General features: G+C 46.2%; 1 protein-coding gene across 20 annotated transcripts in view; it reads left to right on the top strand.

Moving 5' to 3' along the window:
- ENTPD6 (ectonucleoside triphosphate diphosphohydrolase 6) overlaps window positions 1-16385 on the top strand; it is a 43302-nt gene extending 26917 nt beyond the window's left edge. For 19 of the 20 annotated variants that reach the window (XM_078056841.1, XM_078056839.1, XM_078056843.1 and 16 more), the window contains 6 exons: window positions 360-424; window positions 9362-9463; window positions 11959-12099; window positions 13743-13799; window positions 14994-15106; window positions 15218-16385. In XM_078056841.1, coding sequence (XP_077912967.1) covers window positions 360-424; window positions 9362-9463; window positions 11959-12099; window positions 13743-13799; window positions 14994-15106; window positions 15218-15316 — 577 coding nt within the window. In that variant the 3' untranslated portion in view covers window positions 15317-16385. The remainder of the gene's footprint in view (window positions 1-359; window positions 425-9361; window positions 9464-11958; window positions 12100-13742; window positions 13800-14993; window positions 15107-15217) is intronic. The other variant, XM_036110012.2, reaches the window with a different exon arrangement.
- The last annotated feature ends 7219 nt before the right edge of the window (window positions 16386-23604 follow it).

Here is a 23604-nt window from a genome sequence, read left to right as displayed (position 1 = left end):
CCATGGATTGTGCAGGAATTTTCTTGGCCATCTATTTACCACATGGCACCTTCAGTCAATTCTTGGTGTAAAGCATATATACTCCATAAAGATCAGGGCACATCTGTGTCGTTCACTGGCATCCACAGCTCCTAGGTAAGCTCCTGTTAGGTAATAGGCTTTCATTTGTTCAACTGAATGCCCTAACCTCCATAGAGAGGCTTCTAGAAGCAGAAAGTCTACTGCCTTGCCACAGGTTTCCTCCCTTTCCTACTTGTTTTGGATTCAGGCCAGGTGAACGTACTGGAGGCAGGATTGAAGATGTTACCCAGCGCTTCCCATGGCAGGCCAGCCCCTCACCCAGGATTTTCTTTCCACAGCTACCTGGGGCTCGGTTTGATGTCGGCGCGGCTGGCGATTCTGGGTGGCATGGAGGGGAAACCTGGTGAGTGGAATGAGAGTTCAGAGCCCTCCTTGCTCAGCAGGCTTGAGGAGCCTGTCAGGAAAGGTGCTCCTGCCCTCCACTGTCACAGCAGCCCACTGGGCCCTGGTCCTCAGGACTAGAGGAGCCTAGGAGGGACGTGTGGGGAAGAGTGCACACATCGGTGTGCACTATGTTGGTGGGCACTATGATGGTGACAAATAGTAATGTGTTTTATCTGTGTACATGCTAAGTTATTTTTTAAAAGGAAGAGATGCTAGAGAATTCATTTCTCAAACACTGAGCTGTGGGATTTTAGCCACCAAGTAACTGTGTTTAGTCATCACCTGCGTTTGGAGTGGACTGGTTTTTAAGCATCAGAAAGGAATCTTCTTCATGATGGTATAGGAGGAGCCATGAGGAGGTGATTCTGGGGCTGCTACTGAGAAGCTGGGGAAAGTTTTTCCCTCATTCACAGTGATTCTAGTGTTATAAGGATGTCCCTTCATCTTCTCTTGCTCTGTGAAGGATCATTAAACATGAACTTGGCCCCTCCTACAGACACGGCATTGAACCAGAGATGGCCAGGTCAGGATGTTTCTTCCCAGGCCTTCTCTGATCTTTCCTGACTGGCCTGGCTGAGGAGAAGCCTGGTGCTGGCCACCAGGGTACATGAGCTCTTAGGAGGTCTTAGGGGATCATTATGTCCCAATTTGGGAGTAGGGGAACACTGCTCTGAGGCTGGCATTGGCCTGTCTTTCCTGATGACATCAATCAGGGCCCAAAGGCCTCTGGTCCAGATGTGTGCGTGCGAGCCCACACATACCCTCCAGCCACATGCCCTTCCCTCAGCCCTGCCTCTCCTTGCCCCACACCTGCTCCCCTCCACAGGGCTAGCACTTCTCTGCACTTCTTTCAAGGGCCTAGTTGTTCTGACTGGAATTTTTGTTTTTCACGTACATCTTATTTCAAATCCTGGTGTTTAACCTCATTATGGTATTCCTCTGTTGCAAACCAAAAACATTTCCATGTCTCAGAAACACTAGCAGTTTTCACTCTGTGGCCAGAAAACACCTATTTAGCCAGCAGGAAGAAGGCAGTTACCCATTTGCCTGTCCATGGCTAGCCTTAAACCCATCAGCTACATAAAGTACCTACTTGGGACACATAGGGCTGTAATACCTGCCAAGAAGGGTATGGACAGCTCCTTGCCCCAGAGGAAACATCTCCCTCTTGTGTTATCTGTTGTTGCACAAGTACACACTAAACTGAGTGGTCAAAACGAGCAGATATCTCATGATTGCATAGGCTTGAGCTGGGCAGTGCCTCTCCTGGGATCCCTGGGGCTTGTGTGGTGACAGCTGGGGTGGCTGGGTGAATGTCTTACACCTCAGTGCTCCCCCATGTGGCCTCCCCAGCAGAGCAGCCTGCACTTCTCTCTGGCAGCTCAGGAAGGGAGACTGCCCTGAAGTCACATGCTGTCATATCCTGCGCATTCTGCTGGTGAAAGCAGGCCCAGGCAAGAATCAAGGGCAGACATAGGGATTCACTTTTCAGCATGCACATCCTTGAGGGGTGGCATCATGGGGCCAGCCTTGGAGGCCAACCACCACACTTCCTTTGTTATTTGTGGGGCCCCAGATTTTGTGCTGTGGGGCAGCACAGATACATGGCATGGTGGCATTGTCCTGGCCCTGCCAGGTTACTTGCAGCCTCATTCATCTATAAAATTGGGTAGCGTTGGCTCCCCTTCTATTAGGGTGGTTGTGACAGTTGACTGAACAACACTTGGCCCGATGCCTGGAACCCTGAAGCCCCTCAGTGCGTGTAAGCTAGGAGAGACTATGTTTCTAAAACTGATGAGGCTTTGTGGCGGCTTCTGTGATAGAGAAAGGCTTGCCTCCCCTAGTTGACCTGGAATGCTTCCACAGGTCGGGTTTCATCTGGCAGAAAGGAAGAGTGTTCCTTTGGCCCTCCAATGCCTCATTACTAGTATTGGGGAGGAAAAATTTTTCTTCTACCTTTCAAGATTCTTTTGGCCTATTAATTAAATTCACATGAGACAGATTAATAGGAGAAAAACAAATTTAATTATGTATGTACAGGAGCCCCATAAGAATATGAGACCCAAGGACAGGTCAGGCAGTTGAGGCTTATGTGCCATCCGGAACTAAGGAATAGGATAGGGGACTGGGGCTTTAAAGGGGAGGAGGGTGATTCACAGGATAGTAAGAAGAGCAGATGTTTGGTCATTAGATGTTTGCCCTTGCATACAGAAGTCATTCTTAAAAACTTATCTCTGTTAACAGCTCTCTTTCTGGGCCAGACCCCCTATCTAAATTCTTTTAGATAGTTAAGAGAAAGGTAAAAGTTTTTCCTGAATCTGCTGGGTCTAGATTGTCTTTAGCTCAAAATAGTCCACATGCCAAAGTGGCATATTTTGGGGTCATGTATTTTACTCCCTCTCAGTCCTATCTTTGAAACTTCCCTAGGAAGTTTCACAGTCCAGAAGTGAAGCTGCTAGATTGCTCCATCTCACTGAACCAGGCTCTTAGTGCTGATAAAAAATGGGTTCAGTTAGACAGTTGTGTCTCATTTCAGGAGGCAGTGATGCAGGCGGGCTCCCAAAGTTAGGCCTGTGGTGCAAGAAATCAGGTGATTAATAAAAGGCATTTCTGTGGAAATAAAAAATAGTGGTTAATGATTGGAACAGATTATAATCCCAGCTTCTGCATTCTGAAGGCAAGCCAGCTGACAAGATTTCTAGATGTTGGGCTTGAAGCACCTTCAGACAGAGTGAGGGCAGGCAGCGGCAAACTGATAGGTTTTCCTGTTGCAGTTTCAATGTCTTTGATGATCTTTCTGAGTGGTCACCCTTAGTTCCATAAAGCTGTCTGGCTATATCTGAATTTACACACATCCTTCTCAAATAGGACATTCCAGTCAAAGCCTTGGTAATGTAACCAGTGTTTGTGGTTGTGTCCTGGAGACACAAGGAGAAGAGATGCACAAAACTATATTGCCATGAAAATAAGAATATTCTGTTGCCAAATTGTGGAACGATAAGGTAGAAAAAGTAATTGTTTCATATTTGTTCACAAAGGTATATCTTACCAAATTGTTGGTAGCTTAGGAGAAAAGAGTAAAAGGTTTCCTTAAATCTGGAAAAATGAAACATAAAACAATAGGCAGTGTTTCAAACAAAAACTCATAAACATTATAATCCTCCTCTGTTTATTCAGTTCCATATAATTAATAGTTGTTCCCCTTAAACCCAGTTTTCCCTTTAGTTCTGGAAGATCTTACCCAGCCCAGTTTTATGGTCTTTAAGGTTATCAGAAACCTGGAGGTTTCTGACAAGTTTTTGACAAGTCCACTTGTCAAAAGTCCTTTTCTTGAATCTCCTTGAGGGGAATTGCTTTTGCAAGAACACTTTACAAAGCATTAGAGTGATACAGTAACTGTAAGTGACAAAAGACTTAAGATGCCCATTGTTAAAGATCTGATGAGAGTTCATTGTAGCAGAATTGACAAGTCTGGTTATTTCTGTGGTATGCAATATTTTAAGGTAATAGCTAGAATTATGACTGATAACATTATACCAGGGTGTATCAGAATTTTAGGAATTTCATACAATTTTTATAATACTTATGTTAGTAAGATTTACCTATATAGTATAACCTAAGAAGGCTTATCATCACTTATTTGACATGCCTACCAGGTAATTTAACATATCAGATAAACTCATCTCTTTTTGTAAAGAGAGAGCACATATTTTTTGAGATGTTCTAGGGGCCCTCTTAAAAATCTCAAACTGAGTTTAAGGCCATAAAAGACTTCATTTAGAATATGATGTTGGAAATTTGTCAAAAATATCACAAGATTTGAACACTTGACTAAATAGGATCACAGATCATAACGAAGCATTACTTACCTGTTCAACCAAAGTGACAAAGGATTTTAAGGGCAAATACAGAATGTTACATAGTTGTGAGCAAAACTGATCAAAGACCTGATAAAACATGGAAAATTATTTTGATAAAACATAATCTGCTTTTTGAAGACTGGTTACTTAGAAGGTGACAAAAAGCCTTTCACAGTCTTATCAGGAGCAGGCCAGTAGTCCCAGAAAACTGTCCTTTCAGGTGAAAGAACATTGAATTTTGGTTTCGTAAAAGTACACTCCTGATTTTAAAGCTTCGTTTTACAACCATTAAAATAAATTCATTCAGTTTTAGCCAACTTAACCACACAAGGTAACGTTTTCTCTGTCTTTCTAGCTTTCCATTTAATCTGTCTTTATTTTCCTCTTTCCCATCTGGAAATAACCAGTTTTACTTGGGACAAATTTACTTTCCCTTATTTTCCCTTAACAAAAATGCCTCTTCATACCTCATACTTCTTCTTACTGAAAACACATCTTACTTTCCTTGCATACAGAGTTGTTTCTCTTATTTTATTTCTAGTAATTTTAGTTACATATATTAATTAGAATTAACCCTTACAACCCTTGACTAAGAAATAAGCAGTAGTGAACTGTGTCACACCAGCATTGTTTAAAATGGCAAACTTATAAATGCATTTAATAATTTCTAGAGACATATGCTTACTCATGACCCAAATGCCTTTTAGTTCTTCTGTAAAAGGAAGTAATAGTGTCTAAATCTTTGTTCAGCAGTTAAAAGTATATAAAACTATGTTCGGTGTTTTATCTTATTTAGAAATGGTCTGGATATTCAGTGAATTTAACTTAATTCATCATTTAGCAAAAGTTTAAAGCTTCAGCTTACCTGAAAGATTTGGGAAAACCATTTTTAAGTACACATACCATAAAACATAGTTTATTGCTAAAAAGTTCACCTAAAAACCTTTTATACTACTTATACCTATTTAATTTTCTTGTTCTTAACAAGTAACTTAACAAGTTAACAACTGTGTTTAAACTGCTTCATGAGACACTAGACAAAGTCAGCCATCATCCCAAGCTATATTTCTTGCGGACAGATTTTTGTAAGAGATAGCATGACCTTTAGTAAACCAAGGTAGAATAAAAGTATTATATTTCGTACTGATAACTTCTGAGGACATGCCTATCTTAATCAACAAACTTAGACTAGTTTTTATTTACTAAAAGTTAATACTAAATCACATGAACTTGAAAAACATTTGGGTTAGTTTTCTTTTTTTAAAAGATTTTCTTTCATAATTTTTTTTTTTAAGTAAACTCTATGCCCAGTGTAGGACTCGAACCCACGACCCCAAGATCAAAAGTCACAGGCTCCACCAACTGCGCCTGCCAGGGGTCCCTAGTTTCTATTATATTCCTGAGAATTCAATTTATATGAGCACTTAATTTCTTTAAATCAATTAAGTAGAGCTTTCTTACAAATTAATTTTGTTGACATAGAAGATTATACCCAACTTCTTATATATATAGAATACATAAACATACAGACAGATGCAAACTGAGACCTTACAGCTTCCATACCCTTAAAATTTCCTGTGAGCCCAAGTTCCAAGTGACAATTCCCTCTTTTGTTTTTCTTCTGATAAGAATTACCTCCCTGAATTTTGAATTTTGTACTTTAACTTTTAAATCACAAGGAAAAATGCCCATTACAGGTCTTTTAAGATAAACTGGGGAGAGGGGATTGGAACAGGTGAACTCTGAGCTGCTTCTAGAGCTGCATTTTTAGTTTTGCAAAGATTTTGTAAGATGAGCACAGTTGCTCTCAATTCCTTAAAAGAATAGGGTTGCAACCTAAATGTCATCATAGTTTGATCCACCCATCCAACCACATTATCTTCAATATGTTTTTTATATCCGGGAGCTTTGGAATGTTTTAGTAAATCCTTTTACAGAGGCTTCAGAAGGTTTTTCTTTCCCTCTGGGTACATAGTTTCATTTTAGCTTAGGGGAAGAGACCTAAAAAATCCTATCAGGCTCTGAATATCAGCTTCCAGGCTGGCCAGTCTCCAACCACAGAGCTATTTAAAAAACTCTTAAATATCTTGTCATTTTTCGGTCGGGACAAACAGCAGGTGTTTTCCGGGATTAATGGAGTATGCCTTTGTAAAGTCTACATAAAGCATTTTAACAAAGGCCTCCTTTCTGAGTGCACATTTCAACCTTAAACCTTTACCTTAGGAAGAAAAGCCTCTCTGTCAGCCCCTAACATGAGCCTTCAGCTGATCATTTGTAGGAAGGCCTAGGAGAAATGCTAGTCATCTGTTTCCTGGTGGGGGGGAGTATTGGTTCCAGGGGCCATCTGGCTTGTCTGATAACTACAATATAATCATAATCATGGGTGGGAAGAACACCCCTTAGCAGCCAAACAAAGTCCCTATGAGTGGGGTTGTGATGGACATCAATCTGTTTAATTCAACTTAAACTTTAATTTGGTAGGATCCTCTAAAAGTCTATTTTAAGGGCTTTATAATTTTAAAAATATGCTGTTGTCTAGGGGACATGAATTATTTGGGTGGGGGCCTAGGATATAGCTGCGAAGGACATTGCACAGGAAGGCCTGAAGCTGGCAGAGCCTGATTATAGAGCCCTGCAAAACGAGCCTTCTGTATAAACCTTATTATCTACCTTGGGTGCTTCTGTTAAATTCTCTCTGGCTTTTCGTATTTACATGAGTAACCGGTACACCCTGGGCTTAGAGATCAGGCCAGAATGCTCTCTGTAAATCTTAAGGAAAAGGGAAGCTAAAATAAGCAGCTGGGTGTTTAAGGGATTTTCTGGGGAAGGTGGAGGAGTCAGAGTTAGAATTTGCTGAGGAGACAGGGCCAGATTTTAATGAGGAAAATTTATGTTGGATGGGGACTTTAATTTTTGTTCTAAGTCTAATTTATCTTCCCCCCCCCATCTTATTAAGGGAGTCCCTAAAGCTTAGCTGTTACATCTCTTTGTGTCTATTTTTTTTAACTTGGCTTTTCCATAGGTATCAATAAGACAATTATTTAGGAGGAGAGCTCTCAAATATTGTCAATTCAAAAGATCCATTGTCAGGCCATTGGTGAGCAGGATCTTATATTAATCTCAGTATGACACAAACCTTAATAAGCCTTTTTATGGCTTAACCATGAATACAAGAGGTGTCCCAAAAGAGGGTGCAAAAGATGTAGCCCTTATAAGATCCAGAAAGTTTACTCCCAGAAATAGTCTAAGACAGTAAAGCCCTGTTGCTATGGGCAATAAGAATGGTGTAGTGAAAACACTGTCTCCGGTTTCCTGTGAGAACATGAGGCACCTCTAGTCACAGACCTGCGGATCTGTGACACCAGGCAGGCACTACTAGAATGGGACTTTTCCAGCACTAACAGAACAGTGAAGGTGAGATGACAGAAACCTTATGGACCAGGACCCCTGTAACAAACTCTCCTGAAAGCTGGCACAGTCGGACAGAAAGTGCTGCTTGTGACTTAAAGTCTCAGAACCCCAGGCTACCGAGGTGCATGTGATATGTGCAGAGAGAACATTCTCACTGGTCATAAAGACAACCTCTCAAGACATGAACAGGACAAAAGGAAAACCCCTCCTAGGCACATTAACAGCTTGGCTGAGCCTTTGGTGTCTCAGAGCCAAACTGTACCGAAGAGGGATGTGCTGCTGGGTTGGAGATTGCGAGGTGGTTTTACAGAGTTCCTTGTATGGAAATTTTCTTGAGTTTGACGGGTGACCTAATGTCAGCCTGGCCTGTAGTGTGACTAACTCATCCCAACACAGGAGTCTTTGGGTTAGGTAGGGAGTGCTTAAAAGCTTTTAAGTTCTCAACCCATGCCCACCAGTTTTGCGGCTTTGGCTTCCAAGATGTCCCCTAGTAATTGCCTTCACCTCATGTGCACATTGACCCGAAGCAACATTTGTCTAAACAGACACTGGCCTGGTGAGAACTGTGAACTCACCAGTCTGTGAGTCCAGCTTGAACAGCAGGCTTTTAGGGCCTAGGCCTGCATTCTACCCTGTGGTTTTCATTCTTACGACAAATGACACAACAGACAAGAAACATAAAAGGCAGTGACATCTCTGGGGTGAAATGCATGAATAAAAAAGTCAAGAGTACTCATAATAAATCTTTACCAGTCACTATACCCAAGGAACTGGTTCCACAAATATTTTCTCCAGCTAATCTAAATTTGGAAGGGTGGGGCTGGGGGGGGAAGCTTCTCACCACTTGCTTCCACTGGACCCTGCAGGCGGGGATCCAGGAGCGTGATGGGGTAAGAATTCTTAGTTCTGCCGCACCTGTCAGACGTCCCAGGCTCTCACAGCTGCCGCAGCCCCGGAACACACAGTGTGCAGCCGGTGAACTTTCTCCCGGCTGGCTCACCAACCACTGGGGAGGAAAGGTTTTTCTCCTGACCTTCTAGATTCTTTAGTCTATTAAATTGACATAAGGCAGATTAACAGAAAAGCAAGTTTACATATGTATGGGAAGAAAATGACACCCAAGGACAAGTTGGGCAATTGAGGCTATGTGTCATCTTGAGCTAAGGGGCCTGGGGGCTTTAAAGGGGAGAAGGGTGGGGGCGCCTGGGTGGTCAGTCGTTAAGCATCTGCCTTCAGCTCAGGTCATGATCCGGGGGTCCTGGGATCGAGCCCCGCATCGGGCTCCCTGCTCAGCAGGAAGCCTCTTTCTCCCTCTCCCTCACTTGTGTTCCCTCTGTCGCTGTGTCTCTCTTTGTCAAATAAATAAAGGGGAGGAGGGTGATTCACAGGACAAAAGAACAGATGTTTGGTCATTAGATGTTTGCCCTTCCATACAGTGGTCATTTAGATAAAAACTTATCTCTGGTAATACCTCTCTTTCTGGGCCAGACCCCCTACTTAATTCTTTTAGGTAGTTAAGGGAGAAGTAAAAACCTCCCCTTCACTAGCATACAGGCCTCCCCTCAGCAGAATCCACATCCCAGTCTTCCTGTGGTAATGTGCCTTTCTTTATCTGTTTATTTCAGCTGAGGATGGAAAAGAGTTGGTCAGCCCTTGTTTGTCTCCAGGTTTCACAGGAGAGTGGGAACATGCTGAAGTAACATACAGAATTTCAGGACAGAAGGCAGGTACGGTGGAGTTCTCATTTGTAAGTGGTGTGTAAGGGTTAAGAATGGCAGCCTGCCCTCTCTCTCCCATACCTTCCAAATACCTCTGAGAAGCAGGGAGGCTGTTGCCAGACCTCATTCACAGACAAGCCCTTACTTGTCCAGGAAATGGAAGTAGCTCTGTGAACCGTCAGGGCTGCAGGGGGCCCTTGCCAGAACACACTGGGAACGGCTGGTACAGGCTCTCTCTGCACAAGGCTCCCTTGTGTGTTGCCACATGCTTTCTTCCAAAAGACTGCATTTCCTAACAAGCCTCCAGTGAGGAAGGACCTGAGCATTCTTCCACTCCAAGACAAATGGCTAAGCTGGGGCTGTTGGCCCAGGGGCAATGTGAGCACATCTCTGAATTGAGGGAAAAACAGCTTCTTCTGCAGTGGAGTCGCGCATCACCTTAGGCTGCATGGTGAGCACAGGAGAGGCTGCTCTGGGCTGTGTAGCCCCCGGCCTGTGACAGTGGGTGTGCTGTCCCACCAGCCTGGCCCCTCTCGCCCCACATGGGTGGTCTTTGTTGCCCTGCGCTCCTTTAGTTTGTGCTAATAGAAACATTGAAATACTGTTTCCACGCTGGACACATGGGCAAGAAGTTTGCCTTTGGTGACAGAGCTATTTCTACTCATATTTCTGGCACCAAAGGCACGCCAGCCAATTTCCCCACACCAGCCAATTCTCCATCCATGAATAATTCTATTCAGACTGTCTCTGGAGTTAATGCAGACCACAGAGGTTAAGGACTCAGTCCCACAAGACTCCCCCCACCCACCCTCCACTTCAGATGCAATAGCAAGTCCTAGGCCTCCTGTATTTCTGACCAGCTGACTACCAACTGGGGGTTCCCACAAGCCCCCTCCCCTAAATAATTTGCCCGAATAGCTTTCAGAACTCAGGAAGGCACTTTATTTACTATCACTATTTTATTATAAAAGATACAACTCTGGAACAGCCAAATGGAAGAGATGCAGAGAGCAATGTGTTGGGGAAGGGGTGCGGAGCCTCCACACGCTCTCTAAGATCTCCACTTCCCAGGCCCTCCATGTGTTCACTACCCAGGAGGCTCATTGAATCCATCATTTAGGGCTCTGGGAAGCTTCACTACACAGACGTTAATTAATTAAATCTTTGGCTGCTGGTTGAACTCAATCCCCAACCCCCTACCCTCCCTGGAGGTTGGAGAGTGGGGCTGAAAGTTCCAACCGTCTATCACATGGTTGGCTCCTCTGACAACTAGCATCCATCCTGAAGCCACTGGGGACCTACCGATAAGAGTCCACTCATTCACATAAACTGAGGTATACTTGAAAAGGGGGCTTATCGTGAATAATGGAAGATGCTCATCTCATCCCCATCACTCAGGAAATTCCAGGGGTTTTGAAAGCTGTGTCCAGAACCAGGAACAAAGACCAAATATTGGTTTCTTATTATCTGTTGACCATGAAGGTCACTGTTGACTCAGCCAGCCACTCATGCACTTGATGATACATGTCAGGCTCTGCAGCAGCCACTGACTTATGGCTGACACTTCAGTGTGAGGAGTTGTTAAAACACATGAGAAAGTAACTTGAAGGAAAAAACAGAAGGAGGAGGGCTGAGGGGAAGATTGCAGTTTTAAATAGATGGCCAGGGAAGGCTACATGGGGTGGTATTTGAGCCAAGCCATGAAGAGATGGGGAATGAGCCACATGGATCGAAAGCAGCACTTCTCCAGGCTGGAGGAGCAGCATGTGCAAAGGCCCTGGAGTGGCTGCTGTGTTTAAGGAACTAGGAGGAGGTTGCCTGGCTGTCCTGATAAGGGAGAGTGGAGAGAAATAAGGTCCAACAGGCAAGGGCACAGGGAGAGCTGGCTGGAGCTGCTTTGAGGCCGTGGGCAGGTCTGCTGGTGGAGATGGGAAGCTGAGTCTAGGGGTGGGTGGTAGGATATCGACATCTGTTTACCTCTGGAGCTCTCTTTTGTCATTCTTCCAAGCAAGGGTTTAATGGTCTTAGCTGTGTGAGCTTGACAAGCTGTCTGTTAGGCCTCTGTTTCCTCATCTGTGACATAAGGAGGTTGCAGGCCCCACCTCCAAAGTGGCTGATGGGACAGAGTAAGGCCCTATATGTTTTGAGCTCCACAAGGGCCAGCGGAGAGTAAACAGAGTAAACAGTGTGAAGCTGAACCCACTGGGCTACATCAGCTGAAGGCTGTTGTCATCCAGGGTTGAGGGCCATGCCATCTCTAGCCACCTTCACACTTTGGGTTTCTCTCCCTTGACCTGGGCCTGCAGTGCCATGGCTCCTGAAAAGTTGCTGTTGGCATGTGTGGTGTTGATGAGCACCCAGACCCGGGTAAGTGCTGTGCAGGTTTCTTGTCCTGCCTCACCTTCCAGGTCAAGGTCTCAAGTCACTGGGAAGGGCCCCAGGGGCTGTGTGGCCCAGGTGCTGAGTCCCCTAACCATTGTGTTTGTGCTTTTCTTTTGCCCCAGCAGTGAACCTCCACGAGCTGTGTGCCAGCAGAGTATCAGAAATCCTTCGAAACAAAGTGCACAGAACGGAAGAAGTGAAGGATGTGGATTTTTATGCTTTTTCCTACTATTACGACCTTGCAGCAAATGTTGGCCTCATAGGTAAGGGTGGGGCCGAGGTGTAGATTCTCTGGGCAGAGGGCCCACAGCAGAGAGTAATCATGTTGTCAGTCACTCTCAGAGTAACAGAAGTAGACAGGAGGGCAGGTGCTTGTCATCTATATAGGAAGTAGTAAGCCTCCTTTTTATAAATAAATCAGGTCTTTGAGCCACTTAGTAAAGTTACATTGTCAGTGCAGGAACAGTTACTTGCTGTCAAATTGTTCTGCTCTAAGGCAGAACTGACTCACCTGTGTAACTGACCCTTAGTCATTCCTGTCTGGCCCCAGGTCTCTGGCTGAGGGAGCCCTTTGTGACATGGTCACGTGGCCATCTTTCCCCATATGGCACCCAGGCTGGCATGGGAAGGGGTCAGTGCACTCCACAGACCACCCTCAGGAGCTTATGAGCACTATGGTAACTCAAGGCTCACTGAGCCACCTGCTGCCCGGGCCCAGTGTGCAACACATCCAGCCAGGGGTGGGTAGTCCAGGTGGAAGGTGACCTCTTCACCCCTTGCTTGGGCCCAGGTCTCTCTGGCACAGAGCAAGGTCCCTGGGGTACCTCCCAGTAGCTGGCCCCATAGTTACTTGGCCTGCTAGGCCTGAGGGCCCCTGCGGGCTTCCCATAGCTGGAACAAGGGTTTGTTGATCTGTACTACCAGCTATGGACATCACAGTGCTCAGGGTCTACTACATGCAAGCCCTGCCTGGCAGTGTGCTGGGGGCTCCACCCTTTCAGGCTATCTCAAAGGGACCCCCCCCCAGTATCACCTCGTCAATTTGGGTCCCCTCACCCTGGCTTTAACCGACATCGTCCCAGAGTGACCTCAGGAGATGCTGGGCTGTTCAGAAAGCTCTTCCAACTCCCTTTTGTGGTTACACATGGCTCTGAAAGAGCTCTTGGGTCTGTTTTCAGAAATGGAATCCATCTTCAATGGTGACATTTGCTGACTCAGCAAATGCCCAAAGTCGAGGAAAAGTCTGCTCACTGAGCAGCTGCCTCATAATGAAACATAAATGTGTGGGACAGCTCTATCAAATGTAGAGGTTTTGGGGTGCATTGAAGAAACAGTTGCCATTCTTGAGAGTTGGGGAACACAGCTTTCATGCCTCCTTCCCTGGGAATGTCACAGACGCCTAGGGCCACTCTCTTCTGAGGAGCCCTTATGTAAGGGCTCTGCCCATTTGATCTGAGACCCAACAAACCACTTCTTGGCGTTTTTTAAAGAATTTTTTTTTCCACATTCAGAAAATTTATACCAGAATACCATTGCTGAACTCAGGGCCATAGCTCGAGGAAACATGTCCAGATCTTTGCTTTTGTTTTTTTAACTTAAAATGAAGAGATTGCTCAGTCTATGGGGCCCAGGGCTCCTGGTGACTTTCCTGTGAGGGACCCTCGAAGACCCATAACTGCTAATCATCCCCATGTGGTCCTGCATGGAACACTTGCCCACGCCCCGCCACATCACCTCAGACACATGACCAGTGCATGTGGGGCCGCTGCCCTGCTTACACCCAGGCTTGCAGCCAGTCTGGACACATTGCCCCATGTCATCCTCACGGGTGCCAGCCTCAGGGCCTTGGTGGCATCGCTGCTCCAGGGATGCTGGTGCAGACCAGGTGCTTGGTCTTGTCCCACAGATGTGGAAAAGGGAGGCAGCCTTGTCGTCGGAGACTTTGATATCGCGGCCAAGTATGGTGAGTAGTGGTTGACCTGCCGGGTGAGAAGGGCCAGGGTGGGAGGCAGGGACCCTGCCCCACCGTGTGGTAGATGCAGCTTAGTACTTGTGAGGCAGGACTGGGAGCTTCCAGGTTTGGTTCCTGATTCAGCCAGCCGGACGAGTGTTCAGAGGTATGGGAGGGTACTCGGGGTCACTGCTGGGCCCAGGCCACAGGTCCATCATGTCCTGTGTGACCGCAGCAGGGGGAGGGAGAGGGGAGCCTCAGTGTCCCCAACTCTGAAAGTGCATATTTCTAGTCCTAGGGTGTTAGGAATGGGCTCTCTGGATTTCACATCTTCTGACACTTCTTCACTGTAGCTCAGGTGATCGTCACAGGGATTTCCCCTGAAAGTGTCCCAGCAAATTCACAATGGTCACAGCAGACCCAGCGTGTGGGGGGTGAGGAGCTCTTCCCCTTGAATTTGCAGGTGGCTGACCCTCTTCCTCTCCTTTGTCCATCACAATCCAGCCGGATTGGGAATGAAATGAAGGCTGGCTGTAAATATTCTGCTCTTCGGTTGCTGTTCCCAATTACAGATCAAAAGAGTTAAACTTCGTATGTTTCTCTATAGAAAGTCCTTTCCCCCTCCCTCCCCCCAAGTGGATTTTTTTTTAAGCTTTCTTGTCACTTATGGGTTTATCCCATGGATACCTGGTGTCCACGACTCTTCAACAGGAAAAGGTTCTGAACAGAATTTTGGGAAGACTGTTGGTGTGTTTGTTCATCTGCCTCAAGAATAGTAGAATGTTCTGAGACAGCTTTGTCGGTATTTACATTCCCCAGAAAGCCCAGATTCACACCTGGGAGAGGTGTCCAGAGTCATGGGTGCAGAGCTCTGCCCTGTGAGACTGTGGTCTTCGGCTCATGACACCAAACCAAAACATACAAGTCCTTCTTGGTCTTGGAGGCCAGGCCCAGTGGAGGCTGGTTGGCCTTGAGACCCTACCTTTTGGTGTACTCTTGGTGAATCACCTTCCTGCTCTGGGCTGTAGTCTTGTCTAAACCAGTGAGAACCAATGAGGACCTGGGGCCAGCACAGAGCCTAATATAGGGTGGGCACCTGGAGTGGGCAGAGCCAGTCTGCCCAAGCCCCCCCCCCCCAGCCCCCCCTCCCCCCACCTGGGAGTGAACCACCTGGAATCTGATTGGGAAAGGGCTCTCTCACCCCAGTGTGCCGGACGGCGGAGACCCGGCCGCAGGGCAACCCCTTTCTGTGCATGGACCTCACCTACATCAGCCTGCTGCTCCAAGAGTTTGGCTTCCCAGAGAACAAAGTGCTGAAGGTACGGACTGTCTCTAGGGTGCCCCTTGTGCCCTTTATGGCCTGAAGGGCTGGGGGCACTGCTTCCAGTCTCCCAACCATGCCCACTCTGCCCCTCCCTTTGTGTTTCAAGCTGACTCGGAAAATCAACAATGTTGAGACCAGCTGGGCTCTGGGGGCCGTCTTTCATTACATCGACTCCCTGAGTAGACAGAAGAGTCCAGCCTTGTAGCGGCCAAGCCTCTCCCAGCCATCCTCACAGAAGCGGCTCCACCTCCATGAGAACAGACCTTCGTGAGAATAGACCTTTGTGGAACCCCTTGACATGTTGGGAGGAAGCCACTGCTCAGGCTGCCACCCCTCTCCCCTTGGCCTTGCAGACCTGCCTCTGGACAGGCAGAGGGCTGCAATGTGACCCAGGCCCAGCGCCTTCTGCCTTGGCTCCAGGTGGACAGTGAACCAGACAGGCAAAGGGCACATGCCAAGGCCAGGGTGATGCAGCCATGCCGTCCCCCACCTGTCCCTGTCTGCAGGGTTGGAGTGGTTATAACGTGTTTCTGTGATAGGAGTCTTGTTTTATCTCCCTGCCCCTGTCTGGTCTCCTCCCATCCCCAGGGCAGACCTTCACCTTCTCCGCAGAGACTCAGTGGGGAGGTTGTACAGGCTGTCCTGGCTACTCTCAGGGTGGGCCAAGTGGCAACCACCATGCCCTCTGGGACAGGGGGTCTGGCAGACTTGAATGTGTTTGCCTCCTCCTTGGATCTGGATGTGTGAGGTCATCCAGAGGTCTGTTTTTTCAGGTTCTTGGACGGCTTGGAGCTAACTGTCAGAGTTGGCCCTGTGAATAGGAAGAGGGGCTGGGGGAAATACCTCTCGTGTGCCCCAGCCCTACAGAGGAGGTCCAAATGTGAGCGTGAACTGCTTACAGTATTTATGGCTGTGCTGTGTGTGATGTCTCCGTCGTGTGTTGCTGAGTGTTCGTGTAGCAACTGTGTTCTGAGCCCCAGTGGATGTATCGCTACCATGAGCCATTTGCAACTGAGCAGTATTGAAGACGCACACCACCTCACTGTGGGTCAGGCAGGCTGCAGTCCCTGGGACCGCCTTCTGGCTTTGCTGGGGTGCGGGGCCATTGCCCATCCCCTGGGGGCTCCACCGGACACTGGCCCACACTCCTACATTGGGGTGTGAGCTCTGTGAGACCTGGGCCTCAGGGTCACAGTCGTTCCTGCAGTAAATGTATGGTACATGGAATAAGCTAAACATCATGTGTTCCACTCAAAATAAAGAGTTTACAAGGGTTTCTGGTCTGGTGACTCCTCTCAGTGAGTGTCAGCAATGTTCATCCACCTCAGCACTGGCGGGAAAGCCCCTGAGGTCCCTGTTTACTGTAGTGGGAACAAAGAACTGCCCAGGCTGGGTGACAGGTGGCACATTAGGTCTTCTCAGTGCGCCTTTTGAGGAGACAACCACAGAAGGACACATGGTGGCCACCCTCAGGCCCTCCTGTGTCCCCGTGGTGGCAGGCTCTGTGGAGGCCCAGGCTGTTCCAGGGGAGCCGCTCGCCTTCCCAGTGGAGCTCCCATCCTCCCTGGGACTGACCCGCAGCATATGCAGCATGGTGTGTTCGGTGACGACCTGGCTTTAATCTGGGACAGCTAGAAAGGGGTCGCACACCAGAGAAAGACTGGGCAGGAGCACAGGGCCTGGCCTCTTGATCGCCCAGGGCCACAGCAGGACCACGATGGACATGACTGCCAAATGAGCCCACGAGTGGAGGCTTGTTGGGGGAAAAGGGCTCTGCAGAATACTGCAGGAGGTTGGTTTCACTCCTCACCTCCAAGAGCCCTTCATCCCCACAGGTGGAGGCAGGGAGGGTCCAAGCGTAAAACCTCCTTTGATGTTGGGGAAGTGCTGTGCCCACAGGACATGACAGGGGAGCATTTCTCCCCTTTTCGGAGGGTCCTAATCCGGTGGTCTGATCATCACTGCCCCAATTCCAGAAGGCTGGAGGGAAACACCCCCCCACCCCGGGCAAAAACCACTGACAAGATGAGACTAACCACCCTCTGCCCAGTGGTTTCCCCAAAACTTAAACCCTGGGGCAGAGGTCTGGAGGTGTACATGTGAGATGAGCAGAAAAAGACAAAGCAGGAGAGCTGCTTCCCCTAAATAAAAAACCACCTTTGGGCTGCAGCTAGGAAACCTTTGCTTGACAAGGGCAGGAAAATCCAGCAGCTCATCACCCCTGCCTGGGTCTCCTCAGCCTTTTCCTTCCATAGTATCTAACAGTTTTAAATATTTAAAGAAGTCCAGAGTCCAGGAATCAAATATGTATGAAGGTAAAAGTGAAAATTGATTTGGTCCATTTATAGGTTAGTGATCTCACATCTGAAAAAATGGAAACAACTGGAAGTTTCCCAAAAGATCACCAAATAAGTCATGGAATATTTTTAGGCCCAGCAAAGTATGCAAGTCATTTTGCTCTGTCTTTTGTGATTATAAATTAGGTTCTTGTTTTTTAAAAAAGTAGCTACATATGCACATCCGAACATGTAAAAGATGCAAACTAGGGATACGGTAAGAATGGATACGGTAAGAATTTCGCCACCTCTGGCGAAGACGTGTGCATCTATGTGCTCAGATCTTCCTGGCACACCACACACACTGCCTCCTGCCCACATGTCCTGCACCTTCCTGTTCTCAGAACGGCTACACTGTCGGCGCGCACTGAGCAGCCTCCGTCTTGCAGTGGCTGGTGGCAGTCCCGCATCTGGATGACAGGACCCCATGGCATCAGGTGGTTTCCAGTCCCACATCCCTGTGCATGAGCCCTCCTGATGTTGCCAGATCCAAGGGCTGGAGCATTTTAAATTGTGACCATGTTGTCAGTTTTCCCTTCAACTCCACAGGCAGCTTCCCATGCCAGCTTCCCTGAGCCCTCCTCACCAACAAAGCTACAGACCACCCTGTTTGCTCTGCCTTACTGGCAGGTAAAAAATAACTGGTAATTTTACTGTGCACCGATCTAATTCATCTTGTATGTATGTCCAAGAGCATTTCCTTTTCAATGAAACGCCTGTCCATGTCCCATACCAATTTTTCTGAGAGACTGTGGTCATTCTCTTCCTGATTTTAGGAGTTTTTTATACTTAAGGAAATTAGCCATTGTGATAGAAAGTGTTGCAAATTTTTCCCCATTTTATTATTACTTTTTGACTTTATGGTGTTTTCAATGCACAATTTTACTATTTTTATGTATTTAATTTACATTTTTATACAACTTTATCATGATCATCATTAGAAAGGCTTCTCCACTGAGATAGTTCTAAAAGTTAACAAAACAGTGTTGTTGGGGTTTTTTTTTTAATTACTTTAAGAACTCCCAGTACATGCTTATGAATATCCTCAGGCACAGCAAATTATTATTTCAAGATGGATTTGATTTTTAGAACCATTTCAGAGTTACTGGAAGGCAAATATGATATTCAAACTGGTTTAATACCATTTTTGGATAAAATCAAGGCTGGCTCTAAAGCGCTGAGGCAGTTTCGGAAGGGCTCTTCCAGAAGTGTGCAGAATCATAGTGTCGGGAAGTCTCCCAGGGAAGCCACATGGCACGTGCAGCGTAGTAAAGCTGTTTTCATGACTTATTTGGGGAGCACGAGATGTGAGGAATGATTGAAGCGGGGGCAGTCAGGTCATGCTTACGGAGGAAAAACCTCCTCCTCCCCTGCTACCCACTCAGCCCTCTGCTCTCGTTACCTCCCTCTGACACTAGACATGCAGGGTCTACCCCAGGTCCAGCAACGCTGTGACACCAATTGGGTGGCCTGACACTGTCTGCCTGCAGTTAGCGCAGACCACACATGTGCCCCCACCCCCACTTCAGGCACCAGGCACAAATCCAGCTTATCACCTGTGCTTCTGACCAGCTGGCTCTACATCAGTGGTTTCCATGACCCCCTTCTCAGATCTGCTAATTGCTGAAGAGGCTCACAGAATTCAAAAGAAAAATTTACTTACTATTGTTGATTTATTGCAGAGGATACAAATGAACAGTTAGATGGAAGAGACACATAGGACAGGATATGGAAGAAGGAGTCTGGAGTTTCCATGTCCTCTCTGGGCATGCCACCCTCCTAGCACCTCCATGTGTTAACTAAACCAGAATCAGGGCACCTGGCTGGCCCTGCCCTGCTGGTAGAGCATGTGACTCTTAATCTCGGGGTTGTAAATTCCAGCCCCACATTGCGTGTAGAGATTACTTAAAAATAAAATCTTAGAACAAAACCCAGAAGCTCTCAAAACCCCTACTTGGGATTTTTATAGAGGCTTTATTATGTGGGCTTGATTAAGTCATTGACTGTTGGTGATTAGGTCAATCTCCAGCCCCTCTCCCCTCCCAGAGGTCAGGGTTAGGGGAGGCTGAGAGTTCCAACCTGCTTCTTTTTTTTTTTAAAGATTTATTTATTTATTTTAGAGAGTGCAGAGGTGGTGGGGGGAGGCAGAGGGAGAGAATCTTCAAGCAGACTCCCCACTGAGCGTGGAGCCTGACACGGGACTTGATCTCACAACCCATGAGATCGTGACCTGAGGTGAAACCAAGAGTCGGACACTCGACTGAGCCACCCAGGCGCCCCTAAAAGTTCCAACCTTCTGATTACACAGTCGGTTCCCCTTGGCAACTGTCCCCCACCCTTTGGTCACCTAGGGGCTCTCCATAAATCACCTCATTAACGTAAATTCAGATGTGGTTGAATGAGCTGTGGTTGAACGGAACCTGGGACAAAAGACCCAAGTATTAAAACAAAAGATGCTCCCATTGCTCTTAATGCTTAGGAAATCCCAAGGGTTTGGGGAGCTGTGAGCCAGGAGCAGGAATGAAAGCCAAATCTGTTTCCTGTTACAAATCACATGCACAGTCCTGGAAAGAGAGGCTTTAGGGTGAATGGTACTCTGACAGCATCTTCAGTATTATGAGGATTGTGAGACCCTGGCCTTGCCTGTGTTACTGCAGAGGCCAGAGCTCAGACACGTGGGCACAAGTTACAGGGGGTATTTTCAGGTTTCTGTGTAACAAGGAAAGATGTCCTAGAAGACAAGGTCGTAGTCGTGTGCATCCCTGCCCTGTCAGCACTCAAGGGTGCTCAAGAAGAGATTCCTGCCCAGATAGGAGGTCAGGATCAGGCACCTGCAAGGCCTCTTCACACTCCAGATCTTTGGATTCGCCTTGAAAATGATCTTAAACATCATGACCAGGTAAGCATACTTGCATGTAATGTCCCTGAATTTTGAGTTGAAATAATGACGGTGGCCTTTGTTGTGGAGTGCTTTCTATGCATCAAGCACGGGTGATTGCATCTTTGTGGCAGCCCATGGAGCAGGTACTGATCGGATATTTAGAAAAGTAGTTATACAGTCAAGAGAAATTAAACCTAACTCTAGACCTAACTGCCCCTTTATCTAATTTTGACATTTTGACATTTGATTCCTACTTTTCTGTGTTTTGATTGGTGGATAAAGGCTTCCGCTTAAGAGCTTAAGTGCAGCTCTGTAAATCTGCATGTCTGCCTCCGGATTTACATAGCGCAGAGCAGACATCCCCCTATATGGCCTCCTGCCTCTCAAGGTCAGAAGAGCGCCAGGGCTGTGTTTTATGGTGTGGAACACAGGGCAGTGGGATGGCTCCAAACAGCTTCCAAGGTGTGAGGTGCTCAAAAAACCAGCTTCGTGGTTTCCCGGATCCATCTGGAGGTCAGCTAAGGATCAGATGGTTTTGCAAGTAACAATGCCAAAGTTCAGGGGGCTATAGGGCTTGTCCTAAAGCAACAAGGAGAAGTGGGAACGTAAACCAGGGCTTTCAGCTTGCTGGGGATGAAGAGGTTTTAAGGACTCTCCATACACTGGAACATTATTTGCCAGTAAAAGTGAATAAAGTACTGACATCTGCTGCATCATGGCTGAACCTTGAAAACATTAGGCTAGTTAGTGAAAGAAGCCAGACACAGAGATCCTACATTACATGATTCTGTTCATCTACAGTGTCCAGAAGAGGCAACTCGATAGTACAGCAAGCAGATTGGTGGTTGCCCGGAGCTGGGGTGAGGGGGAGAGAATCGGGAGTAGATGCTGAGTGGTCTGGGCATAGGGTTTTGGGGGGATGGTAGGAAGGTTCTAAACTTAGATTATCTTGGTGGGTGTGCTTGTCTGCAGATATACTAAAGACCATTGAATCATGCACTTTTAAATGGGTAACTTTATGGTGTATAAATTGTATCTTAATACAGCAATTTAAGAAATGAGGACCTAGGGGTGCCTGGGTGGTCAGTTGTTAAGCGTCTGCCTTCGGCTCAGGTCATGATCCCAGGGTCCTGGGATCGAGCCCTGCATCAGGCTCTCTGCTCAGCGGGAAGCCTGCTTCTCCCTCTCCCACTCACCCTCCTTGTGTTCCCTCTCTCGCTGTGTCTCTCTCTGTCAAATAAATAAATAAAATCCTTTAAAAAAAAATGAGGACTGGGGGGCGCCTGGGTGGCTCAGTCATTAAGCATCTGCCTTCGGCTCAGGTCATGATCCCAGGGTCCTGGGATCGAGCCCTGCATCGGGCTCCCTGCTCCTCGGGAAGCCTGCTTCTTCCTCTCCCACGCCCCCTGCTTGTGTTCCCTCTCTCGCTGTGTCTCTCTCTGTCAAATAAATAAATTAAATCTTTAAAAAAAAAAAGAGGACTGGAGAGGCAGCTGGGTGGCTCAGTCAGTTGAGCATCCAACTCGTAATTTCAGCTAAGGTCATGGTCTCAGGGTTGTGAGATTGAGCCCTACATCGGGCTCCATGCTGGGTGTGTAATCTGGGTTTCTCTCTTTCCCTCTCTTTCCCTCTGCCCCTCCACACCCCTCTCTCCCCCTCTCTAAAAAAAAAAAACAAATAAGTAAGTAATAAAAATAAATAAAAAATGAGGACGGGAACTCCAAAAGGGCAAAAGCCTAAAAGAGCAGGTTTCCCTTAAGTGGGTATAACTGACATGTAACATTATGTGAGTTTCCGGTGTGCAACATAATGATTTCGTATTTGTACACATTGCAAAATGATCACCACACTAAGTCTAGTTATGATCTGTCACCATACTTAGTTAGAAATATTTTTTCTTAAACATTTTTTTCTTGTGATGAGGACTTTTAAGATTTATTCTCTCAGCAACTTTCAAATAAACAATACAGTATTATTAACTATAGTCACCATGTTGTACATGACATCTCCAGGACTTGATTATTTTGTAATTTTTTGACCATCCTCTTCCATTTTGCCCACCCCCTGCCCCCTGCCTCTGACAACCACCTATCTGTTCTCTGTATCTGTGAGCTTGGGCTTATTTGTTTTGTTTGTTTGTTCTGTTTTTTTAGATCCTACATATAAGTGAGATCATATGGTCTTTCTCTGTCTGACTTACTTCACTTGGCATAATGCCCTCAAGGTCCATCCACATTGTCACAATGGTAAGAGTCCATTCTTTTTATGGCTGAATAGTAATCCATTATAAGGTATACACACAGACACAGACACCACACACACCACATCTTCTTTATCCATTCCTCCATTGATGAACACTTAGGTTGTTGCCATATCTTGCCTATTGTAAATAATGCTGCAGTAAATATGGGGGTGTATATATCTTTTTGAGCTAATGTCTCTGTTTATTCAGTAAATACCCAGAAGTAGAATTGCTGGATTATCTGGTAGTTCTATTTTTAACTTTTTGAGGAACCCCATACTGTTTTCCACATTGGCTGCACCAGTTTGCATTCCTACCAAGAGTGCACAAGAGTTCCTTTTTCTCCACATTCTCTCCTAAACTCATTATTTGTTCTCTTTTTGATAATAGCCATTCTGACAGGTGTGAGGTGATATCTCATTGTAGTTTTGATTTGCATTTTCCTGATGATGAGTGATATTGAGCACCTTTTCATGTGTCTGTTGGCCATCTATATGTCTTTGGGAAACTGTCAATTCAGATCCTCTGCGTATTTTTTAATTGGATTATTTGTCTTTTGTTTGCTATTGAGTTGTATGATTTCTTTATATATTTTGGATATTAACCCCTTATCAGATATGATTTGCAAATATTTTTGCCCATTCAGTAGGTTGCCTTTTTGTGTTGTTGATGATTTCCTTTGCTGTGCAAAAGCTTTTGAAAGACCTGTACACAGAAAACCAAAAGACACTGATGAAAGAAATCGAAGAAAACACAAATAAATGGAAAGATATTCCATGTTTATGGATTAGAAGAATTAATATTGTTAAAATGTCCATACTATCCAGATCAATGTACAGATTCAATGCAATGCCTATCAAAATTCCTCACAGAAAAAAAAAAATCCTAATTCGTATGGAAACACAAAAGATCCCAAACAACCAAAGCAATCTTGGGAAAGAAGAACAAAGAGAACAAAGCCCTGATTTCAAACTGTATTACAAAGCTGTAGTAATCAAAACAGTGTGGTGATGTAGTATGAAGTGGTGGGGTTC

This window comes from Halichoerus grypus, chromosome 10 (assembly GCF_964656455.1).
Source record: "Halichoerus grypus chromosome 10, mHalGry1.hap1.1, whole genome shotgun sequence".
NCBI classification, from domain to species: Eukaryota; Metazoa; Chordata; class Mammalia; order Carnivora; family Phocidae; genus Halichoerus; species Halichoerus grypus.
This window is presented reverse-complemented; position numbering and strand designations above follow the sequence as displayed.